The 18,135-nt window shown below is 46.6% G+C and overlaps 1 protein-coding gene across 1 annotated transcript in view; it reads left to right on the forward strand.

The window, feature by feature from the left end:
* The first annotated feature begins 1,741 nt into the window (after nucleotides 1-1,741).
* Nucleotides 1,742-18,135, forward strand: part of KIF26A (kinesin family member 26A) — a 169,110-nt gene continuing 152,716 nt past the window's right edge. Inside the window, exons 1-2 of the mRNA XM_036749690.1 lie at nucleotides 1,742-1,815; nucleotides 2,396-2,684. Coding sequence (XP_036605585.1) covers nucleotides 1,742-1,815; nucleotides 2,396-2,684 — 363 coding nt within the window. The remainder of the gene's footprint in view (nucleotides 1,816-2,395; nucleotides 2,685-18,135) is intronic.

Consider the following 18,135-nt stretch of genomic DNA (forward strand, 5'->3'; position numbering starts at 1 on the left):
GAAGCAACCGTTGCCAACAGGCAATTCATTTTGGAGGTAAGGTCACCATATGTCAGCTGCTTTCCTACAACATGTACCCAGCCAACAGCCACAACTAGCTATAGCTATAGATACTGGCACACAATGGTAGGTACAAAAACGAAGATACACGGATAATCAGACACACCCTCACAAAGATATACTATTAGACACAACGTCCCCGCCTCCTAGAACAACGCGAAGTTGCCTCTCTCACCTGCTCAAATAGCTTAATAAACGCTTGTGGAATTCAACCAGACACATGCTAATCGCTTAGCGACAGACACACACACAGATACCGTATATATAGAGACACACAGTATATATAGAAACAGATAGTGTATACAGAGGCACAGGCATATATAGAAACACACACACAAAGATGCAGCTGAGGGGCAGTGGAGAGGGACCGAGACCTACTGAAAGTCAAGACATGAGCTTTATTTATCCTTTACTGGGCCACTAACTGCTGACATGGGGCAAGTACCATCCCATTTTTAGACCCTTACTCTCTCCATCTGCCTGAAGCCCCTGCCAGCTTTGACTTTCTCTGTTCTGTGACTCCAAGGAGACACAAGTCTGGGCCGTGTTGGGCAAAGGAGAGATCCTTCAGTTACAGGAATGGGGGAAACTGAAGGTGCTGGGTATGAGTGTACTGGGAAGGGGCTGGAGGAGTCTTTCATCCTGATATCTCTCCCTCTAGAATGTCGGGCTCCCCCACTCTCAACCAACTGGTTTCCAGCTGGACAATTCTCCCCTGTTACACACGCACAGAGTGTGGAGGATAGGGCTTCGGCCTAGTTGCCCCCTCCTCCACTCCACTGTTTCCTCTCCTCCTCCACATCTCCAGATGCTATGCCAAAGGAAAAAAAAACTACCCCTCCCCCAGCTCAGCTTTCTCCTCATTCCCTCTCCTCCCCAACCCCTCCCCTTTCTTCTGGTTTAGAGTCCGCGCTTGGGGAGCGAGAAAGTGAGTGACAGACATGCTTTCCCTTCCCCTCACCTTCTCTGCCAGGCCCTGCCCACTCTCTCGGCCTGGCGGCTGTCCTCCGCCCAGTCTCCCCAGCCACCTTCGGCGGGCCCCGCCCCTTTCTCCCTGGAAGCCCCGCCCCACCCCGCCCCAGCCCAGCTAGGTTCCCGCCCTCCTGGGTTAGCTCTCACCAAACTTGCCGCCCCCAAAACTTTGGACTACTCCGGACTCGGGCCATGGGGGCGGGAAGGAGCCGAATCACGTAGTCGCCGCCGAGCCTGCAGAGCCAGCCTAGATCGGGGCCAGGCCCCCAGCTACTGCTTCCAGGCGCGCCCCAGCTGCAGCGGCCGCAGCCGGGCCATGGGCAGCCGCGGCACTCCCCCCGGCATAGCGGGGCCCCTGGTATATCGCTTCTCCGGGGGACGGGGGGGCTTTGACCGAGTCCGCGTGTTTGCGTGTGTTGGTTACCGGTCTTGGAGGGCTAGCCTCTCCTGAGTTTAGCGCTCCTGACTTCGAGGACAGGGGGCTTCTGGGTGCTTGTAGCAATGCTCCGCATTACTTCTCCCGGTAGCGAGCCTTTAAGGGCAGAGGGGAGTCGGGGCTCTGACTGTGTCGTTCGCCCCCCAGCGTAGGGCCCTGGCCTTCTGCATAGCGCTCCCCACTCCGTCCAGTACAGCGCTCCTTCTGCTGGGGAAACGAGGGGCTCTGCGCTGTGTGCGTTTGCCCTGACATAGCGCTTTCTTTTTCGAATGTATGCGCTGCTCTTGGACTCTTGGGTCTTGCGAGTTTGGGGAGGCGGGGGAAGATATTCTAGGGAATGGGGTGAAGTGAGTGTGGCTGGTCCGGGAGGCTAGGCTAGGAGGGGTCACTGCCCTGGCAACAGTAGTTCTGAGTACCCGGCGCCTGCTCCTTTCCCCTTAATTTTTACCTCACTTCTTCGGGGATAGAGTGCAGCCGCCGGGGCCAGGAACCCCTCAGTTACCGGCTCCTTAGACTTCGTATGGGGAAGGGAAGAGCGATCGCTGTTTTCTTGGGAGAGGGGTCACAGGGAGGAGAAGCATGACTTTTGGGGCGCCATCTCAGGATACAGTCTCTTTTGTCTGACACAGTATCTCCTCAATTTCGACTTTGGGGTGTAGTTTGAGAATTGAGGGGTGTTTCTTGTTCTGATAGCTTGGGATTGTATTGGCTTGTCAAGTCAGCTCTGGGGTATCTGAGAGAGTGAGTAACGGGGCGAATTTAAATGTGTGTTTGGGGGTCTAGTGTGTCAGGGCATAGTTTCCTAGGTGTGTACGTCAGCCTGATGAACTTAGTTTGGAGGATCTTGGGATGTGCGTGGGTGCCAGTTTGGGGGGAGCTGGGTATTTGGAGTGTGGGTACCCAGTTTGCCCTCCCGCTGTCTCACAGTTCACTTTGCCCCGCCTCCCCGCAGGTGGCCGAGGGAAGCCCGTGCCGGGAGCCGCTGTCCCTGGAGCTGTCCCCTCGGAAAAGGCTGCCGGCTGCTCCCCCAGACGAGGATCGATGTGGCAACCGCCCCCCGCCCGAGGGGGCCGGCGCTGGGGCTGGAACCGGGTTGGAACCAGGCCACTTTGAGCGGTCCGGGAGAGGGGGCTGGTGCCGCCACTGTCAGACCAAACTCGCCGAACTGAAGAGACAGGCCTGGAAATTGGTCGGTGGGCAGGGTACGCCCCTCGGGGTAAGTCATTCACTGCCGCATTACGGAGACTTGAGTTTTCCTGTGTACCTAACGACTCTGAACTAACCCCGAGCCCCTTCCTAAAGCCTGGGAAGGTAGTGGTCTGGTCGAATCCCATTAGCTTCACACGTTTGGGGAAGGGGAGGTGTATACATGTTGGGAGAGAGGGGAATCGGGCTGCCGCAGACGTTCCACAGAGAGGAAGAGTTTTGTGTGTGTGCCTAAGAATGCGGATAAGAGCCCTTCTCATTTCACTGAAGCCGGTACCATGCAGTAGGCTCTGCTGCTTGGGCTGCCCTGCACCTTCTCCCACACGACTTTCGGAGAATGAGGGTTAACCCGGACCGCCCGTGGGAAGGATGGAGAAGGGGATGGAAGAGGTTTGGCCTTCAGGAGAGGGGAATATGGGCCAAACTATCTGGTTTGTGATTGGCTCCATCTTTTAATGTGCTGATTTACACAGTTTGGGGGAGATTTATAGATTTTTGTAAGATTTGGAGCTAGAAGAGACTAGCCCAATCCCTTTAGTCGACACTTGGCAAAACTGAAGACCAGAGAAGTTAAGTGATTTACCCAATGTCACACAGCTCGAAAACTCCATGTGTCCTGTAGGGGGAGCTAGGATTTGGATTTAAGCCCTACTGATTCTTGGTAAAATGCTGTCTCCATTCTATCAAACTGCATCTGATGAGTTTTTATTCCATCTCCCCTGTCCCAGCATACACATGGCTATGCTGGTATACCCAAGTATTCACTTTCAGTTTTCTCTCTGTGTTTGTAATTGTTGCTGCTTTTGGCAGGACCTGGAGGGGTGGGGGTGGGGTGAGAGGAAACCTTCAGACAGGAGGCAGGTAGCCCACAGCTGTGTTTTAGCCCTGCCCTCCCCAAAATCAGTGGAAAAGACTGGCCAGAAGCCTGATAAAAGCTGAACTAGAGACCTTGGGACCCTTGGGTTTGGACTTCGTATGGGACATTGTTTTCCTAAACAATGCTGCCCTGGAAGTTTGCAAAGCCTTGTGAGATTGGGGGTCTCCAGAGGAAACCAATCCCTCTTGACCTTCAGACTTATTGAAAAAGTTCCTGGGAAGTCAGCATAATTCCTATTGAATCTAAATATAGCTAGTGTGTGTGTGTGTGTGTGTGTGTGTGTGTGTGTGTGTGTGTGTGTGTGTGTGAAGGGGGGGCAGTCAGTGGGAAGAGAATAGCTTGAAAAGAATGATGTACTTGGAATCCACAGACTTGGGTTGGAATTTTAGCTCTGACCTTAACTACTTGTGTGTCTTCAGCCAAGTCACTTAAGCTCTCTGGGCCTTAGTTTCCTCACCTGTAAAAAATGTGGAGGTTGTAATGAATTACCTCTGAGATTCCTTCCAGCTCTAAATCCGATAATCTCATATCCATGTGGGTTATTTCCTGGCCTTCTGTGTAGTCCTTCTCTGATACCTTACTGTGGCCCAGAGGTGACCATAGATAACTGAAGGGTAGTTTAGTAGAAACACAAGTGCTGGCAGGCTCTGCCAAGCTGGGAAAGCTTTGAGTTTGGACCCAGCAACGGGTTGTTTCTGTTGTTAGAAGATAAGCTAGCCTAATTCTATCACTTCTTCAGAAGAGTGGTTTATCACATGAAGGATAATGACTTTTTTCTGATACGGCAATTTGTACAGTAGAAAGAATATAAGCTTTGGGTCTGAAGCCTCATTTGGGTCTGAAGCCTGATTTTGCCTACTTACAACCTGGGTGACTCAGTTTCCCTTACTGGAAAGTTGGGTTCAATGATCTCTAAGGCCCTTTCCAGCTCTCTATCTGGTGTATGTTGTACATTGTGGTTCAGCAAAGTCTAATATTTCTGTTGTTGGGTCAGTGACAGGTTGACTTTGCCCAGAGCATATAATCCTTCAGTTCTGCAGTCTCTTTGCAGGATCTATGCCTCTAGTGGGAATGTCATGAGAATTCTTTCCAGGGGGGCAGTAATTGGAGAGGAATACACGCATGTGGCTTGGTGCTGGGGCGGTCAGGTGAGGAGACCTTCAGTGAAGGCCTCCTGTGTGGTCCCCATCCTGCCTCTCAGGCATCCTTCTCTGAGAAGATGACCAGGATGGGTAAATCTATCCTGGTTCCCCCTCTCAGCATTTCAAAGTAGGTGAAGAAAAGAGTTAATTGAAAATCTGTCACCAAGTGCAATCCAGGCCAGGTTTCCACCCCACCCCCTTTCTTAAGGGTTAGAGATTCAAACTGAGCCTGGGCTACCTCCTAGCATGGGATGGTAGTGGTGGGGAGGGAAGGGTGGGGTCAAATACCTAGAGGTGATAAAGTAGGCATTCATCTCTGAAACTTGATTGACAAATGCTGATGCCACAGGACAAGGTTATAATAAGTACCAAAGCCTGTATGGGCATGTGCCTTTCATCCCTTTAATTTTCCCAGGTATTCAAGAGTTAGGGGACCTGGGTTGAAATCCCAGCGTTGTTACCATGGGCAAGTCACTTAATGGCTCTGTGCCTCAGTTTCTTTCTCTATGAAATGAAGAGGTTGGAGTAGGTGATTTCAAAGGTCTCTTTCTGCATTAAAAACTGTGGTCTTTGGTGGATGGGGAGGAGATTAAAGTGAGATAACAGACGATCTGCCACTAAGTGAAGCATCCTCTGTCATCTTCTCGTCCTCTTGTGAGCCTGTTACATATCATTCCTTTTTTCCTTTCCTTAATGAAATAAAGGCAGTTTCTTTCCACAGCAGTGAGAAGACCTTAATCTGAACATCAAGATAACCTCCTTCACTTGTTCTAAGTCCCAGGAGGCGGAGACAACTCCTTTGAACTTACCATACTTTGACGATGGGTGTCATTGGCTGTGATAGCCAAGAGATCTTTCAGCAGCTCCTCTACCTACTGGGCCAGCCCAGGTCCCATGGGGGGAGTGAGGAGGGCGTGCAAACTCAGCAACTGATGAAAGAGAGAGCACTCCTCTAGAGTCTCTGGTTACTCTGAGAGGGAGTGAGTAGAGATATCAGATTTTTTTTTCTCTGAGCCACAAAGGAGACTGTTTTGTAGCTGACCCAGGGATGAGGGTAACCCTCGGAGACAGGTACAGGGACCCAGAACTTAGCCAGTTTCTGAAGCTGGGTTTTCTCATCTTGTTTGCTGCATGTGATCATGGTGAAATGTCACCCATGTGGAAAGTTTTGTGTGTGGAACTACAGACTTACAGAATTTATATGTCAGAGCCAGGAAGGACCTTAGAGGAGACTCTAGCTCAGTACCTCCCCCCCACCTTTACAGATGAAAGACTTGCCCAAGATCCTCCTGAGAGGGAGGTGATGTTACAGCCAGAACTTGAACCCTGGCTTCTCCCTCTGGACATGCATGGGCATGGCTAACTGGGTGTGAAGCTGTTTTCTGAAAGTTCTCTGCTTTTTTGAGGGAAGCTAATGAGAAACAATGATGGTAATTCCAATGAGCTGTTGCAATGAACATTCCTTAAAGGTGTTTCCATCCCTATGACCTTATCCCATCTCTCATTGTCTAAAGTTCCTGCAAGTCCTATTTGGGTTCAGCGTGTGGTCAGATGTATTTGGAAGAAAGCCAGAGGAAGGAAGAAAGGAAAGAAACAAGCATTTATTAAGGACTTACTCTTTGCCAAGTACCATGCTGAGCAATTTTACAAGTAGCTCTATGCCTCAGTTTCTTTCTCTATGAAATGAAGAGGTTGAAATAGGTGATTTCAAAGGTCTCTTCCTGCTTTAAATACTATGGTCTTTGGTGGAAGGGGAGGAAATTGAGGGGGGACAACAGACAATCTGCTGCAGTGAAGTATTCCTGGTAAAATCTTATTTGATTTTTTACAACACTGGGAGAGAGGGGCTATTATTATCCCCCTTTTACAGTTGAGGAAACTCACCTGTAGGTACACTGAGGGTTAAGTGACTTGCCCAGGTCCACACAGGTAGCAAGTATCTGAGGCTGGCTTTGACTCCTGCCTAAGTGGCTTCAGGCCGGCACTCCATCTGCTTTGTCCCCTAGTTGCCAGAGTCATTTTGTAGTTCTTGTATTTTACCAGGGGAGTGTAATGGTCAGTCACTCTGTAGGGAGGGCCTGTATTTTCTATCTTATCTCAGCATATTGAGAAGGAATTCCCCCTTGGTCTTATGAGGAAATAAGATGAAAGCCATCTCATTGGGTGGTTCTTCTTTATTTTTTTTTTTAAATCTGTGAGCTTCTTCCTGGAACAAGAGCAAAAAAAAAAAAAAAGCCCTGCAAAACCTCATGAGTTATCTACCAACTCCTATTCCTGCTTCAAAAAACAAGAATGAATGGGATGACTTTCAGTGCTTTAGATTAAGCATTAGTGAAAGACAAGAACGGCGGTGATAAATAATAGAGTATCAGGACACAGGACATGGATGTGGAGGGGCCATCTTAACTTACTCATTACAACTGAGGCCCAGAGTGGGAAGAAACTTGCCCATGGTCACATAAGTAGTAAATAGGAGAACTGGGATTTGAACCCAGGTCTTTTGACCTCAAATCCAGTGCTTTTTCCAATTCACCAGCCCATTCTGACTCCTAATAGTCACTATTCTGGATAAAATGTGATTTTTAAAAAAATGGAGATCTTAACTTAAAGTAATAAATACCAGTATTACCAATTCACATTTATTTGGCACATGGAAGGTAGAACAAGGTGTGCTGGAAAAGAACCCTGGGTTTGAAATCTAGAAGATTATTAGGAAGCAGACTCTGCTTTCCAGCTGCGTAACTTCGAGCAAGTAAGTCGTTTAACCTGGGTGAACTCAGTTTCCTCCTCTACAGGAGATGTCTGTTTGGATAGTATCTGTTTTCCTCCAGCTCTAAAATTCTGTATTCTTATCTCATTAATCTTCCCAATGACCATGTAGTTCAAGGAATATTATCCTCATTTTAATGATGAATCCCGATACATTTCCCATCTAGCCATCTGGGAATTGTAGATGTAATTTGATGGTTCATGCTATAATCCAAGAATCAAGAAGTCTCCTGATTGGAAGAGGAATATAGCATTCCACCCAGGTGGAGAGAACATTATCTCTTCCTTAAGTGAAAATGAGGATACATAATGGGTACAGATGGTGTTTCACCTTTAAATGAGGATAACAGCCTCCAATGGTTATCCCAAAGGGTCACAAAGACAACCTTTTTCTTACATCTGCACACTGTTTTTCAGCTTCCTACCTCCATCAACTGCCCACCTTGTCATATGTGCCAAGTTTCCTGTTGCCTCCTTTGGATGGCAACATTCAAGCCCACCCCAGTGGTAAAAGATGGTATGGGAACATCTGTGCTCAAAGCAACCTTGTAGTGGGATTTAAAATCCATCCCTCCTTTCATACCCCCTCCCTGAAGTGGGAAGTATTGATTTTTGGTCCTCCTCTCCTTGGGGAGGGAGGTTAAACCAAGAGCCTTGGAGATTTTGACTCTCTTGGTCTTTTCTCTTGGAGAAGGGGTAGAGCAGTGAGAGATGCTAGTGGCATCCTTTACTTCTTTCAAGAAACATCTCAGCTTCTACTTTCTTTAAGAGGCTTTTCCTGGTCCCTTCAGCTGCTCTTGGCTTCCCTTCTCAGATCACCATCTATCTACTCTGTATACATCTTATTTGTATCTAATTAATTGCACTCACTTGGAAATGTGAGCTCCTTGAGGGCAGGTACCGTTTTTGCCCTTTTTTGTATTTATCCTCGGGTGCTTAGCGATGTGTGTGGCATATAGGAAGCACTTCATAAATGCTTGTTGAATGATTAGACGGGCAGGATGCAGTGACTGTGATGATAACTAAGTGAAACATGAATCTTCTCTAGGAAAGTTTATGCTTAGAGCTGGGGAAAAGTGTATCCTAAGAATATGGAATTTTTGAATTCAATTTAAATAAACATTAGGCACTTACTATGGTTAAGGTCCCATGCTGGCCCTGGGCATGTTAGGATCCATACAATCCTGTTCTCAAGGAGCTTAAAATCTGATGGGGCCGGGGAAAGACAGGTATACAAATATTTTGATACAGAGGAGAGTGAGAAAGGGGGAAGAACAAATCCAGGAAAAGTCATGTGACAAATTAGAAACGGGAGAAATTACTTTCAGTTAAGTGGGGAGGGGAAGCACGGGTCAGGAAGGATGTAGGACGTATTGACTGAACTGGGTCTTGAAGGAAGAGAGGACTTCATTAAAAGGAAGTGAGGGTGAGTTAGAATGGGTTCTGGGTGAAGGTATGAGCAAAGTCACTACTTTCCTCCAAGAACTTTTGGCAGTGGCCAAGCATGCTCCACTGAACCCTGTATCACAGGATTTCAAACTGAGTTCTTGGAGGTTTTCTAGTCTGACTCCTCCATTTTTTTTGATGGGGACCATGAGCATTAGAAAGAAGGATTTTGCTCCCAGTCACACAGTAAAATTGGATAACCATAGGATTAGATTTGAATGCAGTTCCTCAGACTCTAAAATCCAGCAGTCTTTCCTCTAAATCAGGCTGCCTGTTTTCTCACCTCTGCTCATTCTGTTTTCCCTGCCTGGGATGTGCTTTCTCCGCCTACACCTAATGAAGTCTTTCAGACAACTCAGACATCACCTCCTCCAGAAAGTCTTCTCTTTCCCACAGGCACACCTCTTTTCTGTGATCTCCCAGCTCCCAGATCATTCACTGTCCAAACCTTTCATTTGGCCGGCAGCATAGGCACTCCTATATGGTTATCTAAGGCTATGGCTTCTCTCCCTCCACCCCCAACCCCAAGACTAGGAGCTCCCTGTTTTAGGATCAAAGGATTTGGATCTAGAAGGGATCTTACTGATCATTTGGTCTACCATTCTTCTTCTGTGATGAGATGACTGTGGACAAGAGACTTTCCCAAATGTCACACAGGCCATAAGAAGCAGAGCTAGAGTTGAACAGACCAGAATAACTTAATAAATGCCCCTTTCCATCCTTGCTCTCCTACATCAGATGCAAGCGAAGGGACCTGTGCTGAAGTACTCAGGAAATGTTGTGAATGTTTTTCAGACCTGTCAGCCATCAGATCGTTAAAGCCCTGCTTGCCTCTCTCTCTCCCTTCTTCTCCCCCTTCCCCCAACTACAGGACTGGGCATGTAGCTGGTGCTCAGAAAACTCTTGTGACTGGATTGATTCCTTTCATTCATTCTTTCTTGCCCTCCAAGTATCTTACATCCCAGCTCCCAAGTATCCCACCAATGCAGAAGCTAAGTAGACACTTGAGCTACTGAGAGAGAGGGGCTTTCAGCTGCTAGGGATGTTTCAACTGAGGAGTGATCTTTGCTAGCAAGTGGGGGTTATCCCTGTGGCATTCTGATATTCTGGATTGGTGTTGACCTCGCCCCACAAGAGAGGAAAAACCCTTCACCTGCTCACTGCTGACTGATATTCCTTTTTCTCTTAGAATGCCCAGTTGTTTCATTGTGTCTGTGCTGAGGGGGGTGGGGAGAAGCAGCGTGGAGTGAGGGGGAACTAAATTCCAGTTGTCCCTTCCTCTGTGGACTAGTCAATGATTCCCAACTTTCTGGGGCCATCGACATCCTCACTTGTCCAGGGAATGTTAAATGCTTTTCACATGCTGCCTAATGTGCCCGGAGTCTTAGATCATCATCCCCACTCTCATTTTTATAGCACTTCAGGTTTTCCAATGTGCTCACAATTCTTTCCATGCAAGCATTGTTATCACCATTTTACAGATGAGGAAACAGAGGCTTTGGAGAGGTCGAGTGAGTTGCCCACAGACACAGTTAAGAAGGATCAAAGTTAGGATTCCAATTCACCTGTCTGCAGGTGTAGCATTCTTTCTGTTACACCACCCTACCTCATAAAGTGAAGAAAATATCTTAGAAGGCATCCAGCCCAGTCCTGTAATTTTAAACACCAAGAAACTTCAGAGACAGTGGTGTGACTGGCTAAGTCCATTTTCTTCTCTGGATGTCTGCTTTTTCATCTATAGAATGAGAGAGTTGGACCTAATGATTTCTAAGATGCCAGATATTTTTCCATGAAGCTCTTATGGTCATGGGGTCAGTCAGTGGCAGTACTGGGACCAGCAGCACCCCTGGGTCTCAGCAGCCAGCTCTTCTCGCAGTTCAGCCAGTATGAGGGTATTGCTATATACTGCCTGGAAGAAAGTTGTATGAACCCTGAGGGAGTTTCAATTTCTTCTTGTTTATGAAAATATTTGCTTTCCACACCAACCTTTGAATCATTTCCTCTAGACCCCTGTCCTGGCTGCCTGAGTTCATTGGCTTGGCTGGGGGCAGTTTCCTTTAACATTTCAGGAAAGAGCCTGGAGGGAGGTAGAGGAAGTTGGCAGAGAAATAATGGCTTTGGCTGCTTTTTGTTCTGTTAGGAAGGAAAATCTTCGAGTAGACAGGCCAAACCAAAGAGGCTGCTGCCAGACTGACTAAGGATGCTCTCTCTGTCAGGATCCCACAGACTTAACACAACTTTGGCTGGATGCTTTCCTGGTTGGCTCCTGAGGTTTTGGTCCATCCTGTTCTTTCTGATACTCAGCAGTGGACCTTGATTTTATGCCATGTAAAGTCAAGGCACATCAGCTTGGTGTTCAAGGCCATGCACAATCTTTCTCCCACTTAGCTTTCCAGTCTCCAGAGAGCAGAAATAGCAAGGTAAATAGACAGCTGATCTTGGAGCCAGGGAGACCCTGAGTTCAAGTCTCATCTCAGATGTATACTGCCTGGGTGACCCTGGGCAGGTTACAGACTCTTAGTACTCTTGGCTACTCTCTCTCAAACTATAAGTTGTGGAGAGGGTGTCAACCTGCATTGGTAGAGAGAATTTCCTCCTCAGGGAGTTCCCTACACTCCCTATATAAGATATAGTCATAGTTCTAATCCCTTTATCCCTTCCATATATTCTACTCCTACCAGACAGGACTATTCTTTGTCCTTTGATTTCATCTTGTGCTCTTCTGCACACGTGACTTTATATACTTTTCCATATTCTACAGTGAATTCTGCCCCCACCCCATCCATTTGTTGACATTTATTTTTCCTTCAAATGATTCCAGTTAAATCAACTTTTCCAAGCAGCCTGAACTAATCCCTCCACCCAGTAATGACCTCTTCCCCACTGGAACTCATAATACCATGTTAGGGTTGTAGATATAGAGTTGGAAAGTTGAATAAGAGGAGAGATATAGAGCTGGAAGAGACCTTAGAGGACCTCTAAGTCCAATCCTTCATTTTACAGATGAAGAAACTGAGGCCCAGATAAGTTAAATGCCTCATCCAAGGTCACACAGGTAGCCAGGTTCTTTGACTCCAACTACAGAAATCTTTCCCCTGTACTCAAGTGTTTTCTAGCTCAGCAACTATCTTAATAATCTGAAATGGACTTACTTCTAGGAAACGTTAGTTGATAATTATAAGAATATTTGTTTTGAGCACCATAACTGCTCCTGTGTCTGAGATTTTAAGAGATGTTGTTGGCTTATAGAATTTAGAAATGGAGGCAACCTGAAAGACCACTTAATCCTGATTCCTCATTTTACAGAAGAGGGAACTGAAGCCAAAGAGGTTGCCTAAGATTGTTCCTTGGGTGAGTGGCAGAGCCAGGTCCAGGGGTCTTTACTTTTTCAGGGCTACTAGTAGTGCCAGGATGAGACTCTCTCCCTCTGGGGCTATTTGTTATCATTTGAATGCCGTAGTCATCAGTTATGTGTAAACTCCTGAATCTTTGGCTTTCACAAGGTATCACTATTTTGAGAACATTGAGGTACTGCCATGAATGGCACTTGAGACCCCCTGTATGACCTGGTTTACCTTGCATTTCTCATGTATCATGAACACCTTTGAAAGTCCAGGGAAAGTTCTACTCTGCAGGGAAGCCTTCTTCAATAATCACAATTCATCTTGCCATTCACTTCTTCTGACCATTTTTCTGAAACATTTATGGTCATATTTATGGAACCCTTGCATGGAAGTGCCTTATGGTGGAGCTTCCCAAATTTGGAACCGGGAGACTAGGTTTGATTTCTGGTTGTTTGAACGTTGACAAGTCATTTTCCTCCTTGGAAGGGAAAGGCCAGTGTCCCCCTCTCTATCTCCCTTCATCTCCGCCTCTTCCCCTTCTTTATCTCCTTCCTCCTCTTGTCAAATGAGGATAATTCAGTTCAAAAAGCAACTAGTGCCTACACTAGACTGGGCTGGGTTCTGTGTTATGAAGAAAAAGAAACAATGTTTGCCCTCAGGGAGCTTACTGACAGTGTTACAACATGTAGAGCACACAAGTACATAAATCCAAAGTATCTATAAATTAATTCAAAGGAATTTGAAGAGGGAGAGAGTGCAGGTGTCTGGGAGTGTCAGAAAAGGTGTACAGTGGGAGGTGGCACCTGAATCGTACTTCAAACCAGCTTCGAATATAATAATCTCTATCCTGCTTCCCTCCCTAGGCTGATGGGAGGATCACATGACATAATGAATTGCATGGCAACTGTAAAGAGCCGAGTACATGTGAAGAATGGTTGTTTGAGTGCTTTCTGTATGATGTGCTGTGGTGTAGACACGGCTGTCCTACTCATCCAGAAAGTTAATCAAAATCAAAAGTCATCACCTCCTCATTTATCTTCCCCAGGAGGCAGTTTTATGGGCTCCTTGTCCTAATGCCAAATGCTGCTTCCCTGTGGAGGTCTTGATCTGCAGGCATTAGGAGCCGGGTAGGATGAGTGTCGGGGGTGGGGAAGGGAGGTGGGGAGAGGGAGTCCTGGCTCAGGGACCAATCTCTTCAGTAGCTTCCTTTCAATGCCGTAATCTGATCTATGTTTCTCACTGAGATGAGGGCGGCATCTCCATATGTCAATACCTGTGCAGAATTGATTAGAACACCAGCCAGGAGTGGGTAAATGATCAATTTTCATTTAGCTCGCAGCAAATCTCCTGCTTCTATTGTTGGGAGATTTCACGCTCCTCAAGGAAGACCAGACAAGAGCGTTGGGAGCCCAGCGGAAACGTGATACCTCTGTTCCGGGCCAGCGCTGGCTGCCCTTTTAGCATTGGCGTGAAAGAAAAGAATTTGTTCTACTTTTTGCTGCTTTGAGAAGATTAGCTGCCGCTGCTTTTGAAAGGGTGTCCTGCAATCCAATCGGGCTCTCAAGCACCTGGCCAGGTATCTGCAGGAAATGGATTCTCCTGCTTGAGAGTTTTCACTTTGATTCTCTTCATTTTTATCAAGGGCTTCTGGAAGGGCACTCCATCTGCTCCCCAGTCCCAGCTTTCTCTGGTCCTCATTGCTCATTAAGTCAATGCTATGTGTTCCTTAATTCTTCTTCTTTCTTCCTATATTAAGCCTTCTAGAGTCTGATGGCCCATTTTTCAATGCCCTCTAGCTTATAGAGGTCCACAGAATTACCAGACATTCATCTAACAGGAACCTTGGAATCATAGAATGTCAGACACAGCTGGAAGGCACATTTTAATACCATAAGATCATAGAAAGAGAGCTGAAAGTGACCTCGGGGCTCATTGAGTTTAATTCTTCTTTTTATAGGTGAGGAAACCAAGACCCAGAGAGGTTAAGTTATTTGCCTAGGGTTTATACAACAATGAATATTTTCTGATGCACTGGATAGCGTGCTGCATTTGGAGTCAGAAGACTTGAACTTGAATTTCAGCTTTGCTGCTTATTCTATTACTTTACAACTCAGTGCCTCAGTTTCCAGATTGACAAAATGAGGGAGTTGGGCTCACTGACCTGTAAGGTCTCTTCCAGGTCCAAATCTGTGATCCTATAAACCAAGAGCCTCAGAGAAACCTTGTTCCTTTTCTTTGTTAACTTGGCTACCCACAACCTTGGCATTACTTGGCACTCAGAAGCATCAGGCCATGTCTCCATTCCCAGTGCCGATGGCCACCATCTTCTTCCACATCCCAGAGTTCCCCAACATTCAGTTCCAAGAAGTCAGTAACCCATGTGCATTTTTTAGTTGCCAGATCTTCTTCATCCTTTTCTCAGCCTCCCCTCCCATTCCGGAAGAGAACGTTGAATTATGTAGAGCCCATAATTCCCAGTTATCTGTGGTCAGTGAGGATGGGGAAGATTGTGGGTTTTGATATTCCCAGGTAAACCTCCAATCTCAGCTGCGTTCCACCTTTAGTTCTGACTTCTAGCCGACACATTTGAGGTGTGAGCTCTGTCCCTCTCCTGGGGAGTCTGGGCTGGGGTTTGGTTCCGCAAAGTCGGAGGGCAGAGAAGGTAACACAACCCCTGAAGAATCAGCCTCTGGATAATAATTGGTCATTTCCCCTTTGAGTCCTATCTTCTCCTTTGTAAAATAAAGGGGTTAGACCGCATGGTCACTAAAGTTCCTCTTAGCTCTAAATCCCATGACCCTAAAATTTTATAATGTCAAAGAAAATAATTGGGCCACATATATTTGAATAGCAATTTTAACCTCTGTTGAGCTGCTGTTTAAGAGCTCCGTAACTGCTGTTAGATGTATTATTTCACTTTATAACAAGAACCCCAGCTTTGGTTGTCACAGGACTTGGCTCACAAAGATTTCTGGGATCGGGGAGCATCATTATTATTGACCCAATTGTCCCAGGGAAACTGAGGCTCAGAGAAGTGAAATCATTTGCCCAAGTTCATACTTCTATGAAGCGGCAGAATGAGGATGATGACCCCAGCTGTCTTGACTCCCAAGTCCTCCATCCCCTTTCTCCAACCCCAAGGAGCCTCTGAACTGCTCAAACCCTATGTACAGCTCCATTAGAGAAGTAGGGCAGGGATTACTATGCCCCTTTTATGAATGTGGAGACCAGCCTAGAGAGGAGAAGTGAGTTGCCTAAGGTTATATGGCATTTGGTAGCAGAGCCAGGTTTAGAAACTGGGTCTCCTGGTATCTCTCTATCACAACTCACTGGCTTTTAATTATTAGTATTATTATTCATTTTAATTCATCTAATTCATATCAATTCATTTTAAACATATCTCTAAGCCTCTGTGACATCCAGCCTAGATGAGGTTCGTGGTATAGCATATAGGGTACTCAATTTAGAGTTAGGAAGACTTGAATCCGAACTTGAATTCAACTTTTTTTTTGTCATTGCATTCCTAGTGCCTAGAAAAAGCCTGGTGTCAAGTAGATGCTTAATAAAAGCTTACTGAATGTTGGCTGGTATGGAGGTGGTCCTGGCTTCCTTTAGGCTAAGCCAGTGGAGCTGGAAAGGCTTTGAATATGGGTCCAGGGTGTAGCTTTCTTCTGAAGGCCAGCCCAGCTGAGTGGGAGAAGCTCATCGGCAGGCTGGTCAGGGTGATTAACTTTTTAGCTATGGTAGCAAATCTCAAGGATCATCTACTAAGTCATTACGTGCTTCCAATCTGCTTTGATAGAGGAAGAACCCATACTAACCCAGTCATGGATCCCTGAAGTTGAAGCATGTTCCCCTAACTAGTGGCAAGAGCGTGGGCCTGAGCATCAGAGGACCTGGGTTCAAATCTAGGCCTGGTTACTTACTAGCTGTGTAATCTTCAGCAGATGCCTTCCCTTTAATGGGCCTCGGTTTCCTCCAGTGTGAAACAGGAATAATAATCCCTAGCATTCCTCCCTCAAAGTGAGATATTTTTATGATTTTTACCTTGTAGCCCATAGACACCCAAAGAAACTATATGATGGTTCTCTATCTCCTCTGAACCAGAGAAATGTATGAGAGAAGGTGACTCTGCTTAGGCTGGTGCTCTGCCTGGTCCTCAGAGACAATGTTCCCCAGACTAGACTAGGGAACAGAGAGGAGTTAGATGTCAGGACAGACTGGGGAGTCCTCACAGCATTGCCTCCGGATGCTTAGTCAGTTCTTCCTTTATTACCTTCTCTCAAGTGGATTCCTGAAGCAGCAGACACACCTGTATTCAAATGTGAACAGAGAGGTGCATTCCAAGCCAGTGTTCGATGACTTTTGGACCGTTTCCCGCTTTGAGTTTGCTTTTCCCCCTTTGGCTTCTATTTAATCTTCTCACACCTTCTTAGGCACTTCCCAGACTGAGGTAGATTAATTAACAGGGGAGACCTGTCAACACCTGGGAAAAAAATAGGCAGTTGTATTCCCCAGACAGACTTTGCTGGGCCTGTTCCCTCGCAGGCCGCAATCTCTCTGCTGTCCTCTAGGCCACTCTTGGTGCTTGTTTGTGGTGGAGTGTGAGCTCCACCCTCCTTGAAGCCAGCCACCTCTGTCAAGCTGATGGATGTAGCTGTGTATCTGGGCCTCTGGTGAGGTGGGGGCATGAGCAACAGGCACATGGGAGCTGTCTGAGACAAGGCTTGGGGCATCTGGATTCAGGAGGTGGCTCCGGAGAGGTATGAATAAATGTCGTCTTCAGTGGTATTTCCCCTGGGCAGCAGTGGTCAGACTGCTGGGGCTGGGCTCAGGGGACCTTCAGGTTCTGTGATTCACTGACTCAGCAGTCAGAGAGCTGCTGTAAAGAACCAATTACCAAACACACACTGAGCACCTAACCCTATGTACCTATGTACCTAGCAGGGCCTGGTGCTGGTGTCTTGTTTTGTTGACTTAGGACAAGCCACTGCTTCTATATCTCCTCTCATAGGCTGCCTACATAGAAGTTCCCTTCCCTAGCTCCTGCCATTCCCTAATTCCTCATACCCACTCATGTCAGCTCTATTTGAGCTGTCCCAAGCCTTCTCTTTTCTCCCCAAGCCACCTATGTCCCTCTTAGCAGGTGACCTGGCCTTATGAATCCCTGAAAAAGTGGAAGTCATCCATCTAGCTCTCGTCCTCCATAATCCCACCTTCCAAGTTAGCTCCACATATTTCCCCATTCTCTCCTCCTCTGATACAACCTCAAGAGGAGAAGGTGACCCACCCTTCTCGTTGTGCCTTTGGTTCCATTCCCTTCTCCCTCCTCTGGAAGTTTTTCCTTCAGTCGTTCCCATCTCTCCCTAATTTTCAACCTTTTTATCCACTGGCTCCTTTCCTGCTGCCTATAAACATGCCCAGATTTTCTCTGTCCTTAAAAAACCTTCACTTGAAGCTGAACTAGAAAAATAGTCTCTACAGGACTCCAACATTATAAAGACAGATAACTTTGAGAGAATTAAGAACTTTGATCAATATAATAATGACCAACCACAATTCTAGAAAACTGATGATGAAGCATGTTTCCCACCTCTTGACAGAGAGGTCAGAAGGTGCAGAATAAGACATAACCAATGTATGGATTTGTTCTTTTGGACTACGTTTATTTGCTACAAAGAAGGATTTGGGGAGGGGTGGAGATGAGGAGGATAACTGGGGAAAAGGAAGAAGTGGAAGCTAGTGATGATGATGCCAAGAAAAAAAAGAAAGAGCTTTGAAGAAATGTTTGAAAATGGTTGGGAGAGCAGAGGGAAATTTGGAGGGAGATACAAATAAACAGGATAGCTTTGGAACTGTGTTGAATTTATTATACATTTATAA

This window comes from Trichosurus vulpecula, chromosome 3 (genome assembly GCF_011100635.1).
Source record: "Trichosurus vulpecula isolate mTriVul1 chromosome 3, mTriVul1.pri, whole genome shotgun sequence".
In the NCBI taxonomy this organism is placed as follows: domain Eukaryota; kingdom Metazoa; phylum Chordata; class Mammalia; order Diprotodontia; family Phalangeridae; genus Trichosurus; species Trichosurus vulpecula.